The sequence below is a fragment of the Narcine bancroftii genome, chromosome 3 (assembly GCF_036971445.1).
Source record: "Narcine bancroftii isolate sNarBan1 chromosome 3, sNarBan1.hap1, whole genome shotgun sequence".
Taxonomy (NCBI): Eukaryota; Metazoa; Chordata; class Chondrichthyes; order Torpediniformes; family Narcinidae; genus Narcine; species Narcine bancroftii.
In genome coordinates this window covers 349,197,711-349,222,355 of record NC_091471.1, presented here as the reverse complement: position 1 = coordinate 349,222,355, position 24,645 = coordinate 349,197,711, and the positions used below count along the sequence as shown (strand labels likewise).

At 38.7% G+C, this 24,645-nt stretch overlaps 1 protein-coding gene across 2 annotated transcripts in view; it reads right to left on the bottom strand.

The window, feature by feature from the left end:
* Positions 1 to 24,645, bottom strand: part of aspscr1 (ASPSCR1 tether for SLC2A4, UBX domain containing) — a 223,055-nt gene that overhangs the window by 139,334 nt on the left and 59,076 nt on the right. For both annotated transcript variants that reach the window (XM_069929671.1, XM_069929670.1), the window contains exons 6-7: positions 17,835 to 17,908; positions 5,546 to 6,110 (exon numbers count right to left, since the gene is read on the bottom strand). In XM_069929671.1, the coding sequence (XP_069785772.1) occupies positions 5,546 to 6,110; positions 17,835 to 17,908 (639 nt within the window). The remainder of the gene's footprint in view (positions 1 to 5,545; positions 6,111 to 17,834; positions 17,909 to 24,645) is intronic.

The window sequence follows — 24,645 nt, the reverse complement described above, 5'->3', positions numbered from 1 at the left end:
AATACTGAGCATTTGCTATGACTAACAGCAGATTCCCATCCACCTGGTGATGACTAAACAACTCAGAATGGCATTTATGGTAAAAGTAGATTCCAGTCATTTAAACCTTTGCCACCCAATTACACCCATTAATTTACAACTCTGTACATTTTTGGGAGGAAACTAGAGCATCTGGAGGAATCCCATGCAGCCGCGGGTAAAATGTACAAACTCATTACAGACAGCTCTGGATTCTAGTAAAAACACAAATGCTGGAAGAACTCAACAGGTCTTGCAGTATCCATAGGAGGTAAAGATATCTAACAGGTCTGAGCCCTTCATTTAAGTATGGAAAAAGCAGGTGGGTGCCTGAATAAAAGAAAGGGTGCAAGGTGACAAAAGACAAAAGGTGATAATTGGAGAAGAAGGAGGCCAGGAGAAAGGAAAAGTGAGAACTGAGAGGGGGAGGTGGGAGGTTTAGCTCTGTGAATGCAGAGCCGAAATATAGGAGTTAGAGGGAAAAGGGAGGAGAGCAAGATAGAGCAACAGGAAAGGAGTCAAGCTGCTCAACAAAGCAATTTCCTGTCTGTGACCAGGCGGATGTAGAGGAGACCACAGCAGAATGCAGCAGATGACCCCTGCAGATTCACAAGTGAAATGTTGCTTCAATTGGAAGGACTATTTGGGGCCCAAAATGGTGGTGAGGGAAGAGGTGTGGGCACAGGTGGAGCATCTCCTGTGGTCACAGGGATATGATGGCGGAGGGGGCAAGGGCAGATGTACCGGTAATGGCGGTTAAAGGCTGATGGTCATTGAGGGGAAGCTAAGTTGTTTGAAGGAGGAAAATCTCTGATGAACTGGGATGTAAAATCTCATCCTGGAAGCAGATGTGACAGAGACAGAGGAATTGAGAGAAATGAATGGAATCCTTACAGGGGACAGGGTGTGAAGAGGTGTAGTCTAGGAAACTGTGGGAGTTTGTGGGTTTGTAGGAAATGTCTGTAGAAAGTTTGTCTCCTGAGATTGGGTATTGAACCCGGATCACTGGAGCTATGACAGCATCGCCATCTAACCACATTGCTCATTTGATTTCATTTGCCCATTGCATTAAGATGCTGGGAACCCAGTTTCACCATTGTCATGTTAATCTTGTTACTCTGCTTTTACCATGTTTTCTGTAAATTTGAAACCTAAGATGGTGTCAGAAAGTGCTGACTTGTTAAGCACAGGGGAGAATAAACTAAACCATACATGCCATCTGCCTTCTTCTGCACTGTGTCTAATTGTGTTGCCACTTTTAGTGAACTTTTAGTGTATCCCAACGTCTCTCTTCAAGGAGTGTTGATAAACACTCTTTAGGGCCTTGCCATTATCTGCATGTGTCCTGTCCTGGTGTAACTTCCCAAAATGTATACCTTTGCACATGTCTGAGTTAAATTTAATCTGCCAGTTGATCTATAGCCTGCTTCATTGTCTACTACAATACCAATCTGCAAACTTTGTTACCATGCCACCAGCATTCTCATCCAAATCATTAATATGTGTGATAAACAACAGAGGACCTGGCACATCACTCATCACAGGCCTCCACTCTGAGAAACAACCTGATACTACTAAGCCAAAATTGGCCTGCTGTAGCATGAATAAAAGATTTTATTACCTTATAACTAAAGGTAGGGTTCAACAGTAATCTTCAGAAGGGTTCTGGGTTTAGGCAGGAAACCAGGGTTATATGTGGGCAGATGGGGGAGGAGCCGGGAGGCAGGGTCAGCCATCAGCACAACACCCTACCAGTGAATCCTAGTTCACTGCACCTGCTCTCTCTAGATTATATGTATTTCAGCTTTCAGGCCATGAGAGACCTCGTCAAAGGTTCTGCTGAAGTCCATGTCCACTGTGTCTCTAGCAACATTCCTGGCCTTGTGCACCCTGCAAAAGTTGTCATCCATGAACTTAATTTCAACAGAGACATATGAGGGATGCTGGAATCTGGAAGAACTCAGTGGGTGAGCAGCATTAGTGGAAGAAAAAAAGAATTGGTAACGTTGCAGCCCAGAACCTCCATCTTGTCTGCAATCTCCAATGTAATCCATTTCCCTGTTAGCAATTAACACAAAACAAATGAACACCATATTTAGCATTAATTGCAGGCTTCAACTGTGATAGATTAACAACTCAAAAATTAATGCTTCGCAACCCATGCATATTTTAAAATTTTTGTTACTGATTTTCCTTTATTTACTCCCTCTGTCAGACTCTGCTATCCAGTTGCTTATGTAGACACCAACAACATTTGAACTTGAAGCAAGGAGTATATGAGCAACTCCAGAGGGCACCACAGCCAAGCCTGACCTTTCTCTCGCCCTTTGTACAGACATGTGCTATTCAGCAGGGGTCACTGCACACCAATCAGATGTAGTATTTCCCTCCAACCTTTCAAAGTCAGGTATAACACACTGCTCGCCCCACCCTCCCTCCCAGCTGGAATCCTGTAAATTGGAAGACCAAGATTAAGCATTGAAAATGTCAACAGAAAATTAGTTTCTCATCATTTTAAGAAAAAAAATCTGCTGGAGAAACTCAGCTACTGGAGATGTATCAGTGGGAGATGTTTCAGGTCGGAACCCCTTTATCTCCCATTGATGCTGCTTAACCTGTAGCAGATTGTGTGTAGCTTAAAATTCTAGCATCTGTAGTCCCTGTACATCCCTCCACTCATTGTATTAAGCAGTTAAACCATATCTCTAAAAGGCAAATTAGATCCATGACTTTTCCCCACACATTTGAGCAATGTATGTTTGCACCCTTAACACATCAGGGTCAGGGTTAGGATAAGAATTCTGGAATCAAAGTCCTGCCAGTTTTTAACATTCTTTCATGGTATTTTAATACCAGGAGATTCAAAGGCCTGAAAGCCTTGGATAAAATCTGTTCTGGAATCTAGAGGTGCTGGACTTCAGGCTTCTGTACCCCTTTCATCTGTGGGTTCCTTTAATTGAATTATATTTATTTCAAGGAACCCAAAGATTTCTGCCTCACTCAATGCGCTGCTGACTAGTAAAATAGAAACTAGTGGTGGTGAATCTGAGGAATTTTTTGTTACATGTGGTTGCGGAAGCCGAATCATTGGGTGTATTTAAAGCAGAGATTAATAGATTCTAGGTTAGCCAGGGCATCAAAGGTTACGGGGAGAAAGCTGAGCAATCGGGCTGAGTGGGAAAATGGATCAGCTCATGGTGGGGCAGACTTAATGGGCTGAAAAGCTTATTTCTGCTTCTATGTTTTATGGAGTTAGGAGAAGGGGAACACACAGCCCCGAGCCTCCTCGGCCCTTCATGATTATTGTTCATCAGATTAGAACCTCAATTTTGTGTTTCTGCCCATATTGGTGACCACTTAGCTCTCTTAAATACCAAGAATCCATCTATCTCTGCTGTGAAAACATTCAACAACTCTCTTCCTCAAAGACAGTGGAAGTAGTTCCAAAGATTAATGAGCTTCAGAAAGCATTCACATCCGAGCCTCCTATTTGTGAATAACAACCCACTAGTTCTAGATTCTCCTCCACAGGAAGAAAAACCCTCCCCGCATCTATCCTGTCAAAACACTTTCGGTCTGTGAATGCTTTAAGAAATTGTCCCCCATTCATGTAAACTGCAGCAGATACAAACCTTGCCTGTACAATCTCTCTTTCGTAAACATCCATTCATTTCAGATATTAGCCTGGTAACCTCTCTGAATGACTTCCAACAGTTTTGCATTAGTTCTTAAATAAACAACCAGTGTTGTACATAACACTTCAGATGTACCCCCTGCCCTATATAACTGGTGCATACATAATCTCTACGTTTGTATTCAATTTCCCAAGAAAGGATAGCATTGTTTTTTTCATGTTTTCTATTTGAATACTTATTTTTTTGCAAATCATGCACGAGGACCCAAGATCCTTTTCCATTTCAGATCAAGTCTTTCTTAAAAAAAAACTACCCAAGTGTATAACATCACATTTTTCCACATTTCCGCCATTTATGACTTCTTTTCCCGTTTACTACACCTTTTTTGTCTCCCTGTGGGTGTGATGTAGAAAAGGATAAGTTTGTTGAGTAGGTTTATATTGATGGGAACAACAGCGTGGGTTCAAGGGCCTGTACTGTGCTGGAATGTTCTATGAATAGTGACTGCATCTTCCAATGCTAATGCCCTAAGCTCTGATTTTCTCCATAAACCTCTACTTAATTTATGTCCCTCTTTAGCCGACCATTTTTTTGATACCTTTAACCTAAATGTAACTTCCTAAAAGGCTACTTTTTTGCTGCCGCATCTGATGCATGGGTTTTCTTGCCAGCACCATCCTGGCACACGAGTTAACATTTCTCTTGGGAAGCATATTTGGTTTGGACATGGCACTATATCAATGGAAGCAGCTCCTAATAGTAACTGGAGATGGTCTGATTTCTTAAAGCAGGAAAAGCTGGGAGAGCAAACCAACATTTGGAATAAATGCTTATGCATGAACATTCAATCAGAGTTCGGCATTAAGATGATTTCAGAGACAAGGCAACTTAAAAGGAAATGGCTAAAACTAAACATCAGTCTTAAAAGGTTCAAAGAGGAAGGAAAGATCGGGATGCCAAATACAAACTATCACAACCACACTTGTTAGAAAAGATGACATTTGCAAAGAAAAAGACCTCTGTCGGAACTGAAGATGGTTAGACTCAGGTACCCACTGCAAGAATCAAAGGCTCTGCTGCAAATGAACATGGGTGTATGGGACTCTTGGTTAAGGGGTGGGGGGGGGGGCAGAGAGGTTGATTTGCCCAAAAGTTTACATGGGGCCTGCACTGTGCTCAGGCCACTTTCAGGCTTGGACACAGGCCGCTGCCTCCTCTGTGAAACAGTCACCGGGCACAGGAGGGCCATCCCCGACCGCTCTGACCCTGCACTGTCTGTGGCCTGGACTCACATCCATCCCCAGGCCTGGGCTGCTTCATCATCTAGGGGAAGGCCTGCTGTTATGGGAATGACGCTGGGAGACATTACACAGATCCTCTGACATCATCACCTAGAGACACGGGAAGTTCACAGCAAGTCATTCCATCCGTCAGCAGCAGCCCTGCACCTGGGCTGCAACCATCCAGTCACATGACGGGCCAGCCCCGGCATATACGCAGAGCCTGAACACTGACACTGAGCACCATTGCCCCAGCAATAAGCCGGCTCCTGGAGGATGGTGCGGCCCATGTCAGGACCCCGGGTTGGAGGCGAGATGCGTGGCGCCCCTGGCCAGGATGTGGTGGAGGAGGACCACTGTTTTTGTTCATTTATCTTTTTGCTTTCTCTGTCTGATTTATTTTCTTCTTCCTTTGCCCAAATGTTCCCACTGTTTGTCTGAATTTGGGAGGATAGTTGCACCCCGCCCCCCCCATCCCCCCCCCCCCCCGTATGCCTATGCAAATGAAGTACATTTGTGTTTTATAACTTCACTTGTTACTGCAAATTAAGGAATCAGGAGAAATTGGGCACTGTTACACCTACTCTATTTTATTTCAAGGTAATTTCTTACCTGTGGAGATGATTGAACAGTTTTGGATTTCTTTGGATGTGGTGGACCAGCCAAAGTGGAAAAAGGATTTATTGCCTCTGATGGTTTATCAGATGTATACTGATGTCTGTAGATTTCTGTTTGGCCCAGCTGTAGTCCAGCCAGTGGAATTGCATTAACAACAGGACTTTGTTCTTTGGATAAGACACTGGAGCCCAACTCATCAGAGCTCTCTAGAAGGGGAACTGGCTCAGGAACAGCAGGGTCTTCAGTACCAGAACTTGGCTTTTCCGACGGATCTGATCTGATCTTTTCAGTTGGCAATTCCCCTTCACCTTCTATCCTTTGGACAGTGTCTTCAACCTTCTCTCTTGGTTCTTGTGTCAAGTCTTTTTCTTCTGCAGATATGTCCACACTTCCACTTGAGTTGGTCTCTGTGATCAATCCATTGGAATCCGACTTAGCTGCAGATCCATCAACAATCTCAATCACAATGTTGGATTTATTCACTGGCTGCTTGTTGGATACTGCGGTCAAATCCATAAGTTCATCTCGTCCATCCATATTGGATTTCTTCAAAACATACCTTCATGAAAGATAACACAAATTTAAAGTTCAATCACACATACATGACTATACAAACACATGAATTAATCATTTCATTGGGTAGTTTGCAACCTCTGAAAGGCCTGGGATTAGATAAATTTCAGCTTGCTTTTGTAGATTTAGCTTTATCCGTAGCGAAAAAATGTATTGCTAGTACGTGGAACGATACAAATATGATTGATATTAATAGATGGCATAATGAGATGAAATACTGTTTAATAATGGAAAAAATTACGTATGTTTCGTGTGATAATTATAATTTTTTTATTAATGAGTGCTATATTCAGAATATTTACATTTCAATTTACATTGATTAGATCTTAATATGTATATTTAATTCTTTAATATTTTTTCTTTTTTCTTTCTTTATGGCTATCCTTAGGAGAGTTGGCTGAAGGGGGGGGACTTTTTTTCTATATATATAAAAAAATAACGTTCATGTTTATGGTTAATTGTTGTATATGTCATATATTATTTGTTTTTTGAACGAATAAATAAAGTTTTTTTAAAAATTAATCATTTCATATTATATTCTGTGAATTATCCAGAATTGCAGGGAAAAGAACAACCTTTTGCAAAAAGTGAAACATTGAAGCATTTAATGCAATTCTACTCAACTGGAAAGCTTCATATTTTAAAAATATCCATTGCTGCATAATAACAATTCTATTCAACATATTAAGACACACCAAGATAATTAACCTCTGTTAATATGTACCTATGTAGGTACAGCAAGAATTTCTGTGCATCTGGGGTGTTTGGGGAGGGTGTGTGTGCACCCGCGAGAGAGCACACGAGAGAACAGACACACAAATTTAGACATACAAATGACAATTAACTCGTATCATAAAAGTAAGGTAGTACTGGACTCCAAAATAAAGAGTCCAAAAGTAATCCATTTTTAAAAGTTATTTATTTTATTTCAAGTTCTCAAACAGAACATTTGCCTAGCATAACATTTCTTCCTTCATGCTCAGCAGCCACCAGGTAAATAAAATTGGAGTTCCCAGATCAAAAGGCTGTGCAATGAAAACCTCATTCATCGCCACTCAACTGAATCTTCAGTACAATTACAAGAAAATGTTAGGCAGCCAGAAGTTCTGCATGAAAATGTTCAACTTGGGTTTTACAAAACCTCCAGCGCTGCTCAGTGAGCAGAGCTCTCTCAACATATTGGCCAGCATTCCTGATGTAACCAGTGTTGGGAAAAATAGATCAACTGGTCATTCAGCAAGCTATTATTTGTGGCATTTTCCTGTGTTAAAAATTGCAGAATGCTTCCCCAAAATAAAAATAAAACACTATTTGGAGCAGATATGTTTCTATAAAAAGTGTACATCTTTTTCTTCATTTCAACACAGTGGATACCATTGACAAATGTATCAATGACCTCAAATAGGTTCCAGAAAACTGTAACAATGAATAAATACATCAATAATATGGCAGAAAACATATCTAAACTGGAAAAAAAAACGCAAAATTGCAGGACAAAGTTGATCAAAGTGTGAATATTAATCAATCCTTTGATATTTTTATTAATTTTTTCTAGTCTTGGCATATTGTGGTTTTACTTTGGTATAACTTACAACTCTGTGTGGCTGCAGCAAGCAAGAATTTTGATGCATCTAAACATTATATAGTAAAACCCCTAGATTGATAGATGCTGGATAGGGTAATTTTCCATTTGCTTGTGAATTACTTTTACAATGCCTAACTAATACACCTGTATTAAGAATATACAGTTTAAAAGACAAAAATACTACAGTGTACTTACACTGAACAAACTTCACTTGGATGAATATATACACAAATCATTTTACTTTATTTGCAATCACAATTTTGAAAATATTTAACCTTCGCTCTATCTGCAGGTCCCCCCCCCCCCCACCTCTACAGAGCTATCCAAAATATGAACAATAACATTGTAGAATATTATCCCCCTCTCCCTAAAGTTTACAGATAAAGCTTCTGACCGGGGCGATTCTTACTAAGCAGCAAGAAGGAGACACTAAGAAAGTCACCCCAACAGCAAGCAGCATCAACCAGCTCTTCATCCTGGGTGATGCCATTTTATTCAAACAACTTTATTCAAACAGCTGCAACAAGCAATGCACAACCAAGGCACTCGGCTGGCTGAATATTTTCTCCCATCTTCACCAAAGGTTTATGTGTTACTTTAGAGAACATCCACTTTTATAATTTTAAACTTATGTATTTTTACCTATTATTTTATTCTTATTTAGTTTAAATTTTAAAATTTATTTTACGATTTTTTGCCTGTTGTTTGACGGTGCCAGTACCAAATAACAAGGGTTTTTACTGTTCTTATGGATATGTCAATAAACTCTCATTGACAAACAAACAAGTGCAATTTGTATTGCAAGCTGAGAAATACAACTTAAGCTGTACAAAACATACAGAACTCTGAACAGGCATTAGAAATACTGAAATCTTAGCTTCACGCAATACGTTTAAAAATGGAATGCAAATCTTCTCCTGGGAAGAAAGAAACTCAGTATATGGATCTCCACATCCAACAACAAAGACTGACTGAGAAATGACAACTTTAGATAAATGAAGGTGGTCAACAGATTGACAGTGGACAAGGAGGAAATGGAAACTTTGGAAAGAGTAACAAGCCATTCCTGTGGAGTGCAATATGGAATTGCCAATAGCCTGCAGCAAATGAGGAGTCAAATGCTTAATTTCCTTCCGAGATAAATAACTCAACCTTTTCGAAAAAGTTTACATTTTGCTTGAAATCACATGAAGGAGCAGACAAATGTAATTTTTATTTTTCAAAAATATAACTTTATTAACTATAAATACAATCACAACAGTGTTTCTCTACATTCACTGCACCTGAATTCAACATGGTCGCTTAAAATAAATTCCTTGCTGCAAAGCACATTTTTACCACAAATGCAAAATTTAATAAGAAACATCCATTGAGTCATCATCAGATTTCTGAGTTATGTTACTGTTTGCACAACCAAGCACTATTTTTGCAATCATCTAAATGAATTCAATTAATCCAGTCATTTTAAAGTTTTGGCTTGAAATAACTGCCTTAATGAATCTAACAAGCCTGCCTGATTCATCATCAAGTCACATTACATCTGTCCATCTGAAGTGACCTTCCAAATCACTAAATAGTTCAAATGAGTGCTTGAAACATGCAACCTTCTATAAGGTGGCCCATCACCCCTTTCTGGCACGACCAGCGGAATAAATGTGCCTATTCCAGCTCCCACACATGAAATAAATTTTTTAATGATATTTGATTTGGTCTGGGTTAAAGTGCAAAAGAATTACTATGGCAATTAGAGCAGAAAGTAATATACAATGCTTGATACAGAACATTTAATTGCATTCCATCTGCTATTTGAAGTGTATAATCCATTCCAAAACTGTCAAGTATCAGGATCTTCCATTAATATATTGCGCATGAAGATACTAAATGGTGGGAGGAGTCACGTGATGGAGTAGTGGCCGGACGGTGAACTCCAGCCCTCTCCAGAAAAGTCGGGAAAAACGAGTGAAAATACAAAGGCACAGAAATACAAGTTAAAGAAAAGTGAATATAAAGGTGGAAAGAAGATGGAGACAAAAGGAGAAAAATCAAAATCAACGGAAAGAAGAGAGGAAGAGAAGACAACGGAGGAAAAAGGTGAAGGCCTTACCTGTCCGAAGAGGCCCGCTGCGGAGAGAAGACCCCACTACCTCAGGTCGGTAGAAAGAGAACTACAACAATGGCTCACAGAGCCGAGTAAAAGTGCGCAACCGCGCATGCGCGACTCCTCGCGCATGCGCGATGCGCATACAAAAAAACACACCGACGGGAGGGGGGACCAGCTGGGGAGTCGATCTCCACAGCCGGCAACGACAGCTGCAGAACACCTGCAGCAAGAAGACACCACAGAAGACAATGGAAACAAGAAAGAAGAGGAGGAAAGGGCAGCAAAGAAACAACAGATGGACAACCTAGAGGAAGAAGAAGAGGAAGAGGAAGAGTACAGGGAAATAGAAGAAGAAAAGATAGGCAAGGTAAAGGAGGTACTTGCTCTTGTTAGAGGATACATGGAGTCATTTAAAGAATGGCAAACACAGGAATTCAATGATTTAAGAAGAAGAATAAACAATACAGAAAAGAAAATAAATAAAATGGATATGACCTTAACAGAAATGGGGAAAAAAATGGACAAGATGGAAGAACGGGCAATAGCAGCAGAAATGGAGGTAGAAGACTTAAAAAAGAAATTGGAGGAATCTAATAAAAAAACTAAAGAGACACAAGAATTACTAGCCCAAAAAATAGATATAATGGAAAATTATAACAGAAGAAATAACATAAAGATAGTGGGCCTTAAGGAAGATGTAGAAGGCAAGAATATGAGGGAGTTTATAAAAGAATGGATCCCTAAGGCCCTAGGATGTCCAGAACTACAGCAAGAAATGGAAATAGAAAGGGCACATAGAGCATTGGCCCCTAAACCACAACCACAACAAAAACCAAGATCTATTGTAGTAAAATTCCTAAGATATACTACAAGAGAAAAGGTGCTGGAGAAGACAATGGAAAAAGTAAGAGAGGGCAACAAACCACTGGAGTATAAAGGGCAAAAAATCTTCATTTATCCAGATATAAGCTTTGAACTCCTAAAGAAGAGAAAAGAGTTCAATGCAGCAAAAGCGATTTTATGGAAGAAAGGATATAAATTTACACTGAAGCATCCTGCGGTATTGAAAATATTTATTCCAGGACAACAAAACAGACTATTCTCGGATCCAGAAGAAGCACGAAAATTTGCAGAACAATTACAAAAATAGACTGAGGGATGAAGACGGGTAATGAGAGCAAAAATTATCACGATTGATATGTATGTGGGTAAAGACAAAAATAGACTGAGGGATGAAGACGGGTAAGGAGGATAAAAATGACCACGATTGATATGTATGCGGGTAAAGAGGTATAAGAGTGAATAGAGACAACGGGCATATGTGAAAGTATCTGTAATTAGAGGAAAACATAGAAAGTATAGACAAGAATTAATAAGGGAAGGTAATGGAATAGAGAGAATAAGGAGGGAACTAAAAGAGTGACCTTTGTGACATATAAAAAACGAAATCTTTTCTGGGGGGGGCTGGGTGGGGGGAAAAGAGCGGTCACTGCAAAATCAGTTGACGCTTGCGAGTGGATTCGCAAATCCAAATGGAGAGGGGAGATGTGGTTGTCCGACAAGGGATAAAGGGCAACTCAGGAGGGGAAGGGGAGATTGGGGATAAAGAAGATAGAAATAGGAGAATAAGGAAAATGTTGGATGTTGTAGGAATGTTGTCTGGTAAAGAGTTGAAAATAAGAAAACAGAAATGGAAAAGGAGGAAAGGTAATGATGGAAAAACGGAAAGAGAAGATAAACAAAATATAAAATGGCTACGCTGAACTATATGACTCTAAATATTAATGGAATACATAACCAAATTAAAAGGAAGAAACTACTAAATTTACTGAAAAAGGAAAAAATAGATATAGCATTTGTCCAAGAAACACATTTAACTGAATTGGAGCACAAGAAATTAAAGAGAGATTGGGTAGGACATGTAACAGCAGCATCGTATAATTCAAAAGCAAGAGGAGTGGCTATATTAATTAGCAAAAATGTGCCATTTAAAATAGAAGAGGAAATAATAGATCCAGCAGGGAGATATGTTATGATAAAATGTCAGATATATTCAGAGCTTTGGAATCTACTTAATATATATTCACCTAACGAAGAAGATCAAAAGTTTATGCAAGATATCTTATTGAAGGTAGCTAATACGCAAGGGAACATACTAATAGGAGGGGATTTCAATCTGAATTTGGATCCAAATATGGATAAAACGGGGAAAAAAATTAACAGGAAGAACAAAGTAACCAAATTTATAATTAAATCAATGCAAGAAATGAAACTTGTGGACATATGGAGGAAACAAAACCCAAAAGAAAAGGAATACTCATACTACTCGACTAGACATAAAACATACTCAAGGATAGACCTATTCCTGTTATCAGCCCACATACAAGGGAGAGTTAGGAAAACGGAATATAAAGCTAGACTATTATCGGACCACTCACCCCTGTTATTGGCAATAGAGCTAGAAGACATCCCTCCAAGAATGTATAGATGGAGATTAAACCCCATGCTACTTAAAAGACAGGATTTTAGAGAATTTATTGAAAAACAATTAAAAATGTACTTTGAAGTAAATACGGAATCAGTGGAAGATAAGTTTATACTATGGGACGCAATGAAAGCATTCATTAGAGGGCAAATAATAAGTTATGCAACCAAGATGAAGAAGGACTATAATCAGGAAACAGAGCAGTTGGAAAGGGAAATAATAAACATAGAAAAAAAATTAGCAATAAAGGAAGATACAACCAAAAGAAGAGAATTGGCGGATAAAAAAATAAAATATGAAACATTACAAACATATAAGGTGGAGAAGAATATAATGAAGACAAAACAGAAATATTATGAACTAGGGGAAAAAACACACAAAATCCTAGCATGGCAGCTTAAGACAGAGCAAACTAAGAAAACGGTATTGGCAACAAGGAAAAAAGACAAACAAATTACATATAATCCAAAAGAAATTAAGGAAAACTTCAGAGAATTCTATGAACAATTATACCGAACCGAAAACGAAGGGAAAGAAGGGAAAATAGATGAATTTTTGACTAAAATTGAACTACCAAAACTACAAATAGAGGAACAAAATAAATTAACAGAACCATTTGGAACAGTAGAAATACAAGAGATAATAAAAAATTTACCAAATAATAAGACACCAGGAGAGGATGGACTCCCAATAGAATTCTACAAAACATTTAAAGACCTAATAATACCGCCCCTCCTGGATGTAATCAACCAGATTGATGAGACACAAAACTTACCAGATTCATGTAAAACAGCAATAATTACAGTGATACTAAAACAAGGGAAAGATCCACTCTCACCAGCGTCATATAGACCAATATCTTTGCTAAACACAGATTATAAGATAATAGCTAAACTATTAGCGAACAGATTAGCAGAACAGGTACCGAAAATGGTAAATTTAGACCAAACTGGATTTATCAAAAAAAGACGCACAACAGACAATATTTGTAAATTTATTAACTTAATTCATGCAGTAGAAGGAAATAAAGCACCGGCAGTAGCAGTTGCTTTAGACGCAGAGAAGGCCTTCGACAGAGTAGAATGGAATTACTTGTTCAAAGTATTGCAAAAATTCAGTTTACCGGAGAAGTATATTAATTGGATTAAAGCATTATATAAGGGACCGTTAGCGAAAGTGACAGTAAATGGACATGTATCAAAGCAATTTAACTTAAGCAGGTCAACGCGGCAGGGATGCCCACTATCACCATTATTGTTTGCGCTAGCTATAGAACCACTAGCAGAATCGATAAGAAGAGATAATAATATAAAAGGAATAAAAATAAAAGACAGGGAATATAAAATCAGTCTGTTTGCGGATGATGTGATAGTGTACTTAACAGAACCAGAACTATCAATAAAAGAACTATATAAGAAATTGAAGGAATATGGAGAAGTGGCGGGATACAAGATAAACGTAAATAAAAGTGAAGCAATGCCTATGAATAACGCGGATTTCTCAAAATTTAAGGAGGAATCCCCATTCAGATGGCAAACGCAGGCAATAAGATACCTAGGTGTGCAAATAAACAAAAATCTAGGCCAATTATATAAACTCAATTACAATCCACTAATGAAAAAACTACAGGACGATTTAGAGCATTGGAAAGAGCTACCACTAACACTGATAGGAAGGATAAACTGTATTAAAATGAACATTTTTCCAAGGATACTATACTTATTTCAGGCATTGCCAATACAACTGACAGAAAAATTCTTCAAAGAGTTAAAGAAAATAATAAGGAGATTTTTATGGAGAGGGGGGAAACCGAGGATAGCACTAGACAAATTAACAGAATGGTATAAACAAGGAGGCTTACAATTGCCAAACTTCAAAAATTATTATAGAGCCGCACAATTAAGGTACCTATCAGATTTTTATCAAACAAGGGAAAAACCAGACTGGACGAGACTAGAATTAGATAAAATAGGGGAAAAGATACCTGAACACATATTATATAAATGGGACGAAAAATTGGTACAACATAGAACTTCTCCAGTATTACACCATCTCCTCAATATATGGAAGAAGATACATGTAGAAAGAAATAAAATAAATTACCAAATACCAAAACTAATATTGACGCAAAATAAGCTACTCCCTTTTACAATAGACAACCTTGCCTTTAGAAAATGGGAAAAAAAAGGGATTAAAAGAATAGAAAATTGTTTTTCAGGAAGTAGATTCTTATCCTTTGAACAAATGAGAGATAAGTACAATATAACGGGAGATACAGCGCTGGCATATTACCAACTGAGATCCTACTTGAAAGATAAATTAGGAAGCAACTTGAGTTTACCAGAGGGAAGTAACCTTGAATATGTGATTACAGATACAATGTTAATCAAAAGATTTATAAAAAATATGTATATTAAACTGCAAGAAAAGGAAAATGAGGAAACAAATGGTAAAACTAAACAAAAATGGGAACAAGATTTAAATATAAAGATAAAAAAGGAAACATGGGAGAAGTTATGCTCTGGAACGATGAGAAATACAATAAATACGAGGCTGCGTATGATACAATATAATTGGTTACACAGACTATACATTACACCGCAAAAGTTAAATAAATGGGACCCAACAGTATCTGATAGATGTTTTCGATGTAAAAAAGAAAGGGGAACAACAATTCATGCAATCTGGACATGTGAGAGAGTAGAAAAATTTTGGGATGATCTCAATCAGATATTAAATAAAATAACAGAAAACAATATACCAAAGAATCCAGAGATCTTTCTCCTAAGTAACATAAAAAATAAAGAATTTGGAATTGACTTGGAGGATGCACAAAAAAGATTTGTTAAGATAGCCCTAGCTGTAGCAAAAAAATGTATTATGTCAACCTGGAAATTGGAAGATAATTTGAAAATACAACAATGGTATATAGAAATGAATAAATGTATTCCATTAGAAAAAATAACATATAGTTTAAGAAATAATATTGAAATATTCGAACAAGTATGGGAGCCTTACATTAAATACAATAGCGAAAACCTACCGGGAACAAACATTACCTAAGTTGATGGAAGGAGAAGAGAAGAAAAAAATGGACTCAGTAGAATTTCTGGTGTATTTTTGTTGAATGACAACATTGTCTAACTGAATTAATGCAACCTAGATTGTATAACTAAAATGGATGAGAGGGGGGAGGGATGGGGGGGTGGCTTGGGAGGAGGGAGGGGGGAGGGAGAAAAAGACACTGTAAATGTGTGGAAAAGAAAAAGTGTATATCATGGCTATTGTGATTTATGGTGTGAAAAATAAAAAATTTAAAAAAAAAAAAAAAAAAAAAAAAAAAAAAAAAAAAAGAGATACTAAATGGTAAAATAAGGATATGCAAAAACATATGCAGTCAATTACTACTTTTCAAAACAGGTTGATTACTAGAAAGCACATCACAAGAACAAGTTTCATTTAAAAACCAAGTCTTGTTTCCTCACTGATTGAGACAGCACTAGTCTTCCGTTTGATGTTCAAGTCTATTATTCATTCAATTGTACAAGTACAACATGATGAAACAGCATTCTCCGGTCCTCGGTGCAAAAACACACAAACAAACATTTGCAGTACATATATAAAAATAAATAAATATTGTTCAATAAATAGTAGACAAGGAGGATTTGTAGGAGTAGTTCATAAGTCATTCAGCATTCTCACTGCCCATGGGAAGAGCCCGTTTCTCAACCTGATGGTTCGGGCTCTGACACTCCTGCATCTCTTGACAGGAAGAGCTGAAAGATGCTGTGGGTGGGGTGGAAGGAGTCCTCAAAGATTTTGCAAGCCCTCTGTAGACAATGATCCCAGTAGATCATGTCAATGGTGGGGGGGGTGGGGGGGGGAGCGAGAGAGAGACTCCAGTGATCCTCTCTGCCACTCTTACAGTCCTGTGGCTTGACCTTCGATCCATTCCTCTGCAATAACTTACCACACTGTGATGCAGTCAGCCAGGATGCTCTTGATAGAACTCCTGTAGAAAGTTGACAGGATAGTGACCTTGTCTGCTTCAGTCTTCTCAGGAAGTACAGTCACTGTTACACCTGCCTGACAAGTGAGGAGATGTCGTGTGTCCACGATAGGTTACTTCAGAATCAGGATTTATTGTCAAGATTGTGTCATGAAATTCAGTTTTGTGGTAACATCATAGAGCAAACATTCATATTATAACCATTCTATGACATTACTAAGAAAAAATTAAAATAATAGTGCACAAAAAGTAAAGCAGTGTCATATCCCTCCCCATAGATTTTGTGGTCAACAGAAATTCTGATCTTTGGATTTTAGAATCAGAATCAGGTTTATTGTCATAAACATGTGACGTTTTGCAGCAGCAGTATTGTGCAGATTTTAAAAATAAATAATTAGTGCAAAAAGAAAAAAAAAGTGAGGTAGTGTCTTGTAATGGAGGATTTAGACCAGCTGATGCAAGAAGGGATGCAGTTGCATCAGAAGGCATCATCTAAATTCCACCATGGGGCATATGAATCAATAGACATAACCTAATTTACACCATGAGGCCCAAAGAAGTTGCCTTTTGTTGGTCGCAGACTGTCAGGAGACCTTGAAGATAATTAAATCGTTTATTCAAAGAGATAAGCTATGAGTAAACAATTTTTTGGGTAATATAAGCCATGGTCCCACTGCTGAAGTGGAGACTCTCTGAGGGGTGGAAATGTCTCTTAGCAAGAAGAACTTCTAGAGTCCAGCTAACGTCCCGGTCGGGGGAGGTGGAGAAGCTGCTACCAGCGCCCCGACAACCTACTACAAGTGTGCGGTCATTGCCTCGCTTTGGCAGCTAGGACCAGTCCAGGCGTTGATAAGTATAATTGGGAAGGGCTTGCATATTGTAGTTGGAAATCAGCTTTTGAATTTGTATAAACTGAACTGCTCTCAGTGTGGGTGTCTATTTTCTTTCAGTAGCTCGAACACTGTGACCAATCTTAAACGAACAAAGTGAGAGGTACAAGTTTACCCAGGACATGTCTATAGATTCATTGTCCATTCAGAAATCTTAATGGCAGAGGGGAAGCAGCTGTTTTTGTACCCATTGGGTGTTGTCTTCAGGCTCCTGTACCTTCTTACTGATGGTAGCAGTGAGAAAAGCACGTGGCTCCTAGGTGGTGAGGATCCTTGATGATAGAGGCTGCTTTCTTGAGACACCGCCTCTTGTAAACATCCTTGATGAATACGCACATCCATGATGGTGCTGGCCAAGTTCACAACTCTCTCTCTAGTCTTTTCCTGTCTTGTGCACTGACAGTGATACAACCTGTCAGAATGCTCTCCTTGGTACACCTGTAGAAATTTGCAAGGGTTTTTGGGGACATACCAAATCTCCTCAAACTCTTCACCAAATATAGCTGCTCACATGCCTTTTACATGACTGCATTAGTTATGAATAGTGTCTTGGCTAATTTCTGCCTATCCCAAACTTGAATATCACAGAAGCAACACCGCATGAATGGAATGACCCTTTGCTCGAGTACTTTTCTCTTACCTAATTATGGCACCACCTCCAGTGAGTCCAATCGATTTTAGGGTGGTTTTCTTCAGGGCTGCTTCTCCAGCTATCTGAAACCGACACAGAATGAAAGTATATATTGCATACTCAAAAATATTTTAACATTTACTTCTGTTGTACAATTAACCGACCAAACTCAATGAAGCTTTGCATAAAGCACAGAGTGAGAGTTGTAAAGAACCTAGAATGGAGAGTCTTCAGGAAAATACTCAGGAAAAAAAAGATAAATAGGGAATTTTTAAAAATCATGAGGTATCCACCAGAATGCTCCCAGAGTTAAAAAGATCAAGTTTGAGAAGTGGATAGTGCACCTGTCTAATTGCCTTTTGAATCTAGGAGTACACTGATAAAAAACAGTATCCATGGGAAGTAACAGTTAAGTAATGTTTTGGGCCTGAGTCCTTCACCATACCATCCTTTACCTCCTAATAGCCTCTGCCAATTTATATTTGCTAACTTTTGTCTCAATTTTTAAAATTTAGACAGACAGCACAGTAACAGGTAGTTTCAGCCCATGTTGCCCAATTTCACCTAATTGACCTATCACCCAGTACATTTTGAAGGATGAGAGGAAACCAGAGCCCCCTGGGAAAACCCACACAGACACAGGGAGAACATATAAACTCCTTAGAGACCACGTGAGATTCAAACCCCGGTCCCGCTTGCTGGCACTGTAACAGCGTTGCGCTAACTGTGTCACCCCTATGCTAACCGAGTCATAATGGCATCAGAATAAGCTTGAGGACGAGTTGAGACAGATAAAGGGGTAATCAAATAAAGATATACAAACTGATGACAGATTTAATAGGATTGATACTAAAAGAATGACAATTAGACCATGTAGGAGGGAAATCGAGTCATAATTTTCCTAAATGATGCAAATATTTGAATCAGGCAACACCTGGGACAAAGAAACGGCGCTACCATCTCAGACTGAAGGCCTTGCGTTTGAACCATTGGCCTAAAATGTTAACCCCATTTCTCTTTTCACAGATAATATTTGAACTGCTAAGTGCTTCCAGCTTTTTCTGTTTTAAATTTTGGATTTCCAGTATTTTAGTTTTGTTTTTGATTTTGAAGCATTTTTCATAGTCACAAAATGGGAACTCTGGGACTTGATCCTTAAAAAGAATCATCAGGATCCTTACAACTCTCACTCTGTGCTTTATGCATAGGACCAACAGCCATTTATTTGCAGGGAAAGATTATCATGGAACTAAAACAGGACAATTAAATGGAGGTAAAATAAAATAATAAGTATAACAGACTTGTAGGACTGAATTATCTAATCCTTAAAGAGCAGAAATGATCCAACTTATGAACATGTGAATTGCAACAGAAATATCAATATAACAACAAATTCCCATCAAAGTCAGAGGCTGAGTCAGAATGGGAGACTGCACAACACATTTAGACCCAATGATCAGGAATAGCAAAATAATAAATCTATCCGGCTTCATGGGCAAAAAAAAATCTTCTTCCATGCTGGAATGTCAAACATTTAATGTTTAACAGTAATATTTAAACCATGGTTCATTTGATTAATCAGCACACCGTCATCTTGACCACGTATAATTATTACAGTCATGTTTCAAAGATCTAAAAGAATCCTGCAAACCAAAGTTTAGAAATATAGTGTGAAACATTTCTTGCCTGTAAATTATTTCTTTGTGGCTTTTTATTACTTCTAAGTACACTTTAACAGGAATTAATGTTAATGCTGATCATCTTTGGCTTGACAATCACTTGTCAATATCCAAGAATGCAGGGGGCAGCAGCAAACTGCACTCTCAGTGAAATCATCCACATATTTGACAACGTATGACCAACTCAGTCATTCATTGTAATGTTATTGAATGTAAAACTATGTCAAAACATTCCTGTTTGGACCTGCAGGCTTGATTGCTTCCCCTGTGTAAATTATCTGAACATTTCTCATTCAGCATTTGCTTACAAAATATCTCAAGTGGACATATCCAATTCAAAACAAAACACTTATCAAATAGTTCAAAGCATCAGTTAATAGGAAGCACTTTTAAAAAGATGTGTCAAGAGCAGCAAAAACTTTAGAATTAAACCACTGCTAGAAAAATACTTTACTTGGCAAATGGACCCTTTTTCCAAACTTGCCGAAATCAGCTATTACCTTGCCAAAAATTGTTCCTTGAACTTTTAATCAGAACTTGAAATGGGGAAAAAAAATATTTGCAGTGTAGATAGTAGTAAGGTGGGCAGAGTTGACCTGCCTCATAAAAGCTGTGACTGCTAAAGCAGATCACAGTCTGGGGACTCTGTACCAAAGGAATCACTGGTCCGAAGTCCACTCTGTATGGATTTATGGAGGTTTCAATGGCATTAGGAGGCTCAACACCAGTTAAGACAAAGCAGCATATTTTACAGACACCCAATCCAATTGCCTGAACTTCTTCTACCACTAAAACACCACACCTACAGTTAACACCTTCAACATGATGCATTGCAGTAATCTGCCAAGACTTCATAAAAGTACCTCTCAAGCCCCAGCTGTCAATCACCTTAAAGGGTAGAGTGGTCCATGAAAATTGCACCTCTTACAGTGTCAAAGAAGCTCTCTCATGGACACTTACTTTCAATTACTTACCCATCTCTCCCATGATTAGTTTCAACATTGTCCCTTCTGTAGTAGGGTCTTCTTACATGTTGGCTCATTTAAAAAGCCTTTCACACTAATACGATTCCAGTTAATCCATGGGAAATACTGCTATAAACAGTTTCTTTTGCATTTCTGCTTCTCTGTCTCAACATGACAAAGGCTTATTCTATATCCACAACAAAGTTATAACCTCTTTCTAAACTTGACAGATCATGACCTAATTTGAAGATCCTCCCAGGATAGTCTCCTTCATTATTGCAGTAATGGACTCCTTTCAGCAATATTGCAAAGCCACTTCTTTTACCTCCTCACACCTCTCCATCATACCTGAAAATTTTATTGAATATGGAGTGTACGATCCTGACCCTTTTTGAACCACATCTCAGTGATATCACATTCCTAACATCATATTCCCAGGTGCCAATCAACTCATAACTTCACCTGCCTTACGAGTCTGATGCCATGCTTTAAAATATATATAATTTATTCTTTCATTCCTCCCAATTGCATTATCACGCCAATGTGCTCTGCCTATTAATTACTTAGTGTTTCTTCTATATTTCACCCTTGTCTCTCTCCCACCTGTACACCTACCCTGTGTCCCATTTTCCCACCAAGCTAGCTTAACCCCAGTGTTCCCACCCACCCCACCAAACAACGCCAGGAAACCTCACAGCGACGACATTGCACCTGCCCCATTTTAGGTACAACATTCTTAAGGGGAGCTTTGCGAGTTGTTATTGGAAGGGTTTAAACAGATTTGGTTGAAGTGTGACACAGGGATACTTCTATCAGGTCCCCTCACAACACCTCTGTTCAAAGGAAAACAAATTCCTGATTCTCCCGTAACTACACAATGTAAGACTCTCATCCACATGAAGTTCAGATTTATTGTCAGAGTACATAGATGACATCACATACAACCCTAAGATTCCTTTTCCTGCAGGTGAGGCAGAATTTCTACTTATCGGTATACTTATGTATACAAAAGAGAAAAATGTAAACAAATAAATATAAATAAAGTGATTATGCAATACAGAAAATAAATATTCACTAATAAATAACATGCAAAGTAAGAGTATTTAAATTAGTCTATGATTGAGTTTGTTGCTTAGGAGTTTGTTGCTTAGGAGTTCTGCTTCTGAACCTGGTGGTGTGAATCTTGTAGCACCTATACCCCTTTCCTGATGGCAGCTGCGAGAACAGAGCTCATCCTGGGTGGTGTGGATTCTTGACTATTGCTGCTACTCTCCAATGGCAATATTCCATGTAGATTTTCACAATGGTAGGGAGATTTCTGCCTGTGATGTTCTGGCCTGTGTCTACTACCTTTTGCAGGACTTTCTACTCAGAAATATTGGTGCTCCCATACCAGGCTGTGATACAACTGGTTAGTACACTTTCTACTACACATCTATCGAAGTTTGCCAAGATTTATGATGTTGTACCGAACCTCCACAAACTTGAGAAAGTAGAAGCTCTGACATGCTTTTTTCACAATGACATTTGTATTTTGGATCCAAGAAAGGTCCTCCGAGATAGTGACTCCCAGGAATTTAAATTTGCTCACCCTCTCCACCTATGATCTCTCAATGATAACTGGATCCTACGTCTATGGTTTTCCCCTCCTGAAGTCTACAATCAGCTACCTGGTCTTAGTGGCATTGAGTGAGAGGTTGTTGTTAGTACACCATTCAGACAAGTTTTCAATCTCCCTCCTGTTGGCTGACTCATCAACACAATCACTTTGGGAAATCTCATTTTCCCAAATTTTTGAAGCAAAAACTCACACAAGGTGATAATGAAGAAAGAAAATAAGGGCAAGTCTTCTTTCACCCAGGCTTGAGAATTCACTTCACAACGGGCTACATTCATTCAGTGTCATTGGAAGAGTGGCATGTCCATCTTGGCCAAAGGAAATCCTTTTAATTATTTCTGATATTTCTCATTAGATTCTTACCTTAGCAAACAGCATAGATAAGGAGTTCAAAATTGTACTGACAGATGGAGAAGTTTCAGCACATGGAACAAAACTCCAGAGTAATGTTCCTTTGATAGCAGAATAGGATTGAAGTCTTAATCATTTGCTTTGAGATGCCAGAATTGCACCTAATACAGGTCTCATGAATGAGCCACAGGAGCTGTGTAGAACAACTCCAGACAGAGGAGTGTTTACATTGGCTGAAAGCTTTGATTTATTTGGCCTTGAACCTTTTTTAATTTGAGCTCTGATGGGATGATGGAAGAACAGATTCTGCAACAATCAAACCCAGCCAAAATACATCCCTCAAGCAATAGAACCAAAAAATCTTTAATCTCTCATCTTTGCAGTATTTAGGACTTTTCTGTATTTAAACTGTTTGTTCCTTTTGGCTGAAAATCAACAAGTTCACTGACTCCGAAATGCCTTAGGACAGAACATGAAAGGCAAATACTAAGTCAAGTCTATCTCTCTCGGAACCACTGCAAGAAATGAATCAGGAACTTCAAAGCTTGGACAGTGTCCTCTATGCCAACTAGAGTTCAACACTGTGATGTCCCAGCATTTAAAGTAAAGCTGTGCCTTCCCCTGCTCAAAAGATCTATATTCTGGGACCAATTTCACTGTTCTACTAGTAAGTCAGATTTATTCCAGTTTATTTGTCCTCCTACAATGGAAAGGGATCGTCTGAGAGTTGTATAACAGATTACTTCTAATATTCTTATAGCTATGTAAAGAGCACAATTTATCGGGTATAGAGTTACAAAAGGAAAGAATAATACATTCGCACCAAGTAAGGGCATCATGATAGTACCGTTATGGGGTTCATTCAGAAACCTGATGGCTGCAGGAAAGAAACAGTCTTTAAGCTTGCTTTCACACTCTTTCTCCCCAATGAGAGGAAGGAGAAGAGTGTGTCCAGGGTGTGATGAGCCCTTCAGTATGTCGGCTACCTTTCCTGGTCAGTGGGAAATGCAAAGTTTCATAAATAGTTTTAAAATCAATTGACTGAAGAACATTAGCCAAATTCTGCCAGCTTCATAAAACTATAGAATGTTAACAGCACCAGAGGCTGCCATTCTGTCAATCATGTCTGCACTGGCCCTCTTACCAGAGCAACTCTCCAAATGAACACACCAGCCTTAATTTTATTAATTTATATATTTAAACGTCGACATACTGCATGGTAACAGGCCATTTCAGCCTATGAGCCCGTACAACCCAATTACACCCAATTAACTTACAATCCCTGTTACCATATAACCATTTACAGCACAGAAACAGGCCAGTTCGGCCCTACTAGTCCGTGCCAAACATTTTCTCCCACCTAGTCCCACTGACCTGCATTTGGCCCATAATCCTCCACACCTCTCCTGTCCAACTGTTCCCTTTATATTAACATTGATCTCGCTTCTACCACCTCTGTGGAAGTTCATTCCACACCCCCACCACCCTCTGTGTGAAGAAATTCCCCCTCATGTTTCCCCTAAACTTTACCCCTTTAATCTCAATCCATGACCCCTTGAATGAATCTCCACTATTCTCAATGGAAAAAGCCTGTCCACATTGACTCTACCATTCAAATGGTAGGAGGAAACCAGATTCCCCAAGGAAAACCTACACAGACACGGGGAGAACGTACAAACTCCTTACAGACAGCTCAGGGTTTGAACTACCGTCCCAAATGCTGGCACTGAAACATCATTGTGCCCTTCTCCACCACGCCCGTCCTAGATCACTCTTGAAGGCCACAATGACACTTGTCTTTATCATAAATGTACGTAGTATATTCCAGGTTCCAATCATGCACTTTGGAAACATTTCTTCCATGCATCACTCTTAATGCCAGAAGTAAGAATATTTTGAAATAGAGACAGCTTGAAAATCAAAAATTTTGCTGATGTTGGAAATCGGAAACAAAACAAAATGCTGGAAAAACTCAGCCGGTCAGGCAACATCTGCGGAAAGAAAACGGTTAACTTCTTCAGCAAAAACCAAAACACTGCAGATACTGGAAATCTAAAATAAAAAAAGAAATATTCAGCAGGTTATCTGATGTTAAATAGTCTTTGACCTGAAATGTCATCTCTGTTTCTCTTCCCACAGAGGCAGCCAGACCTGCTGGGTATTTCCAGCAAGTTTGGTTTTTATTTCAGTAATTTTTAGGTTAGAGT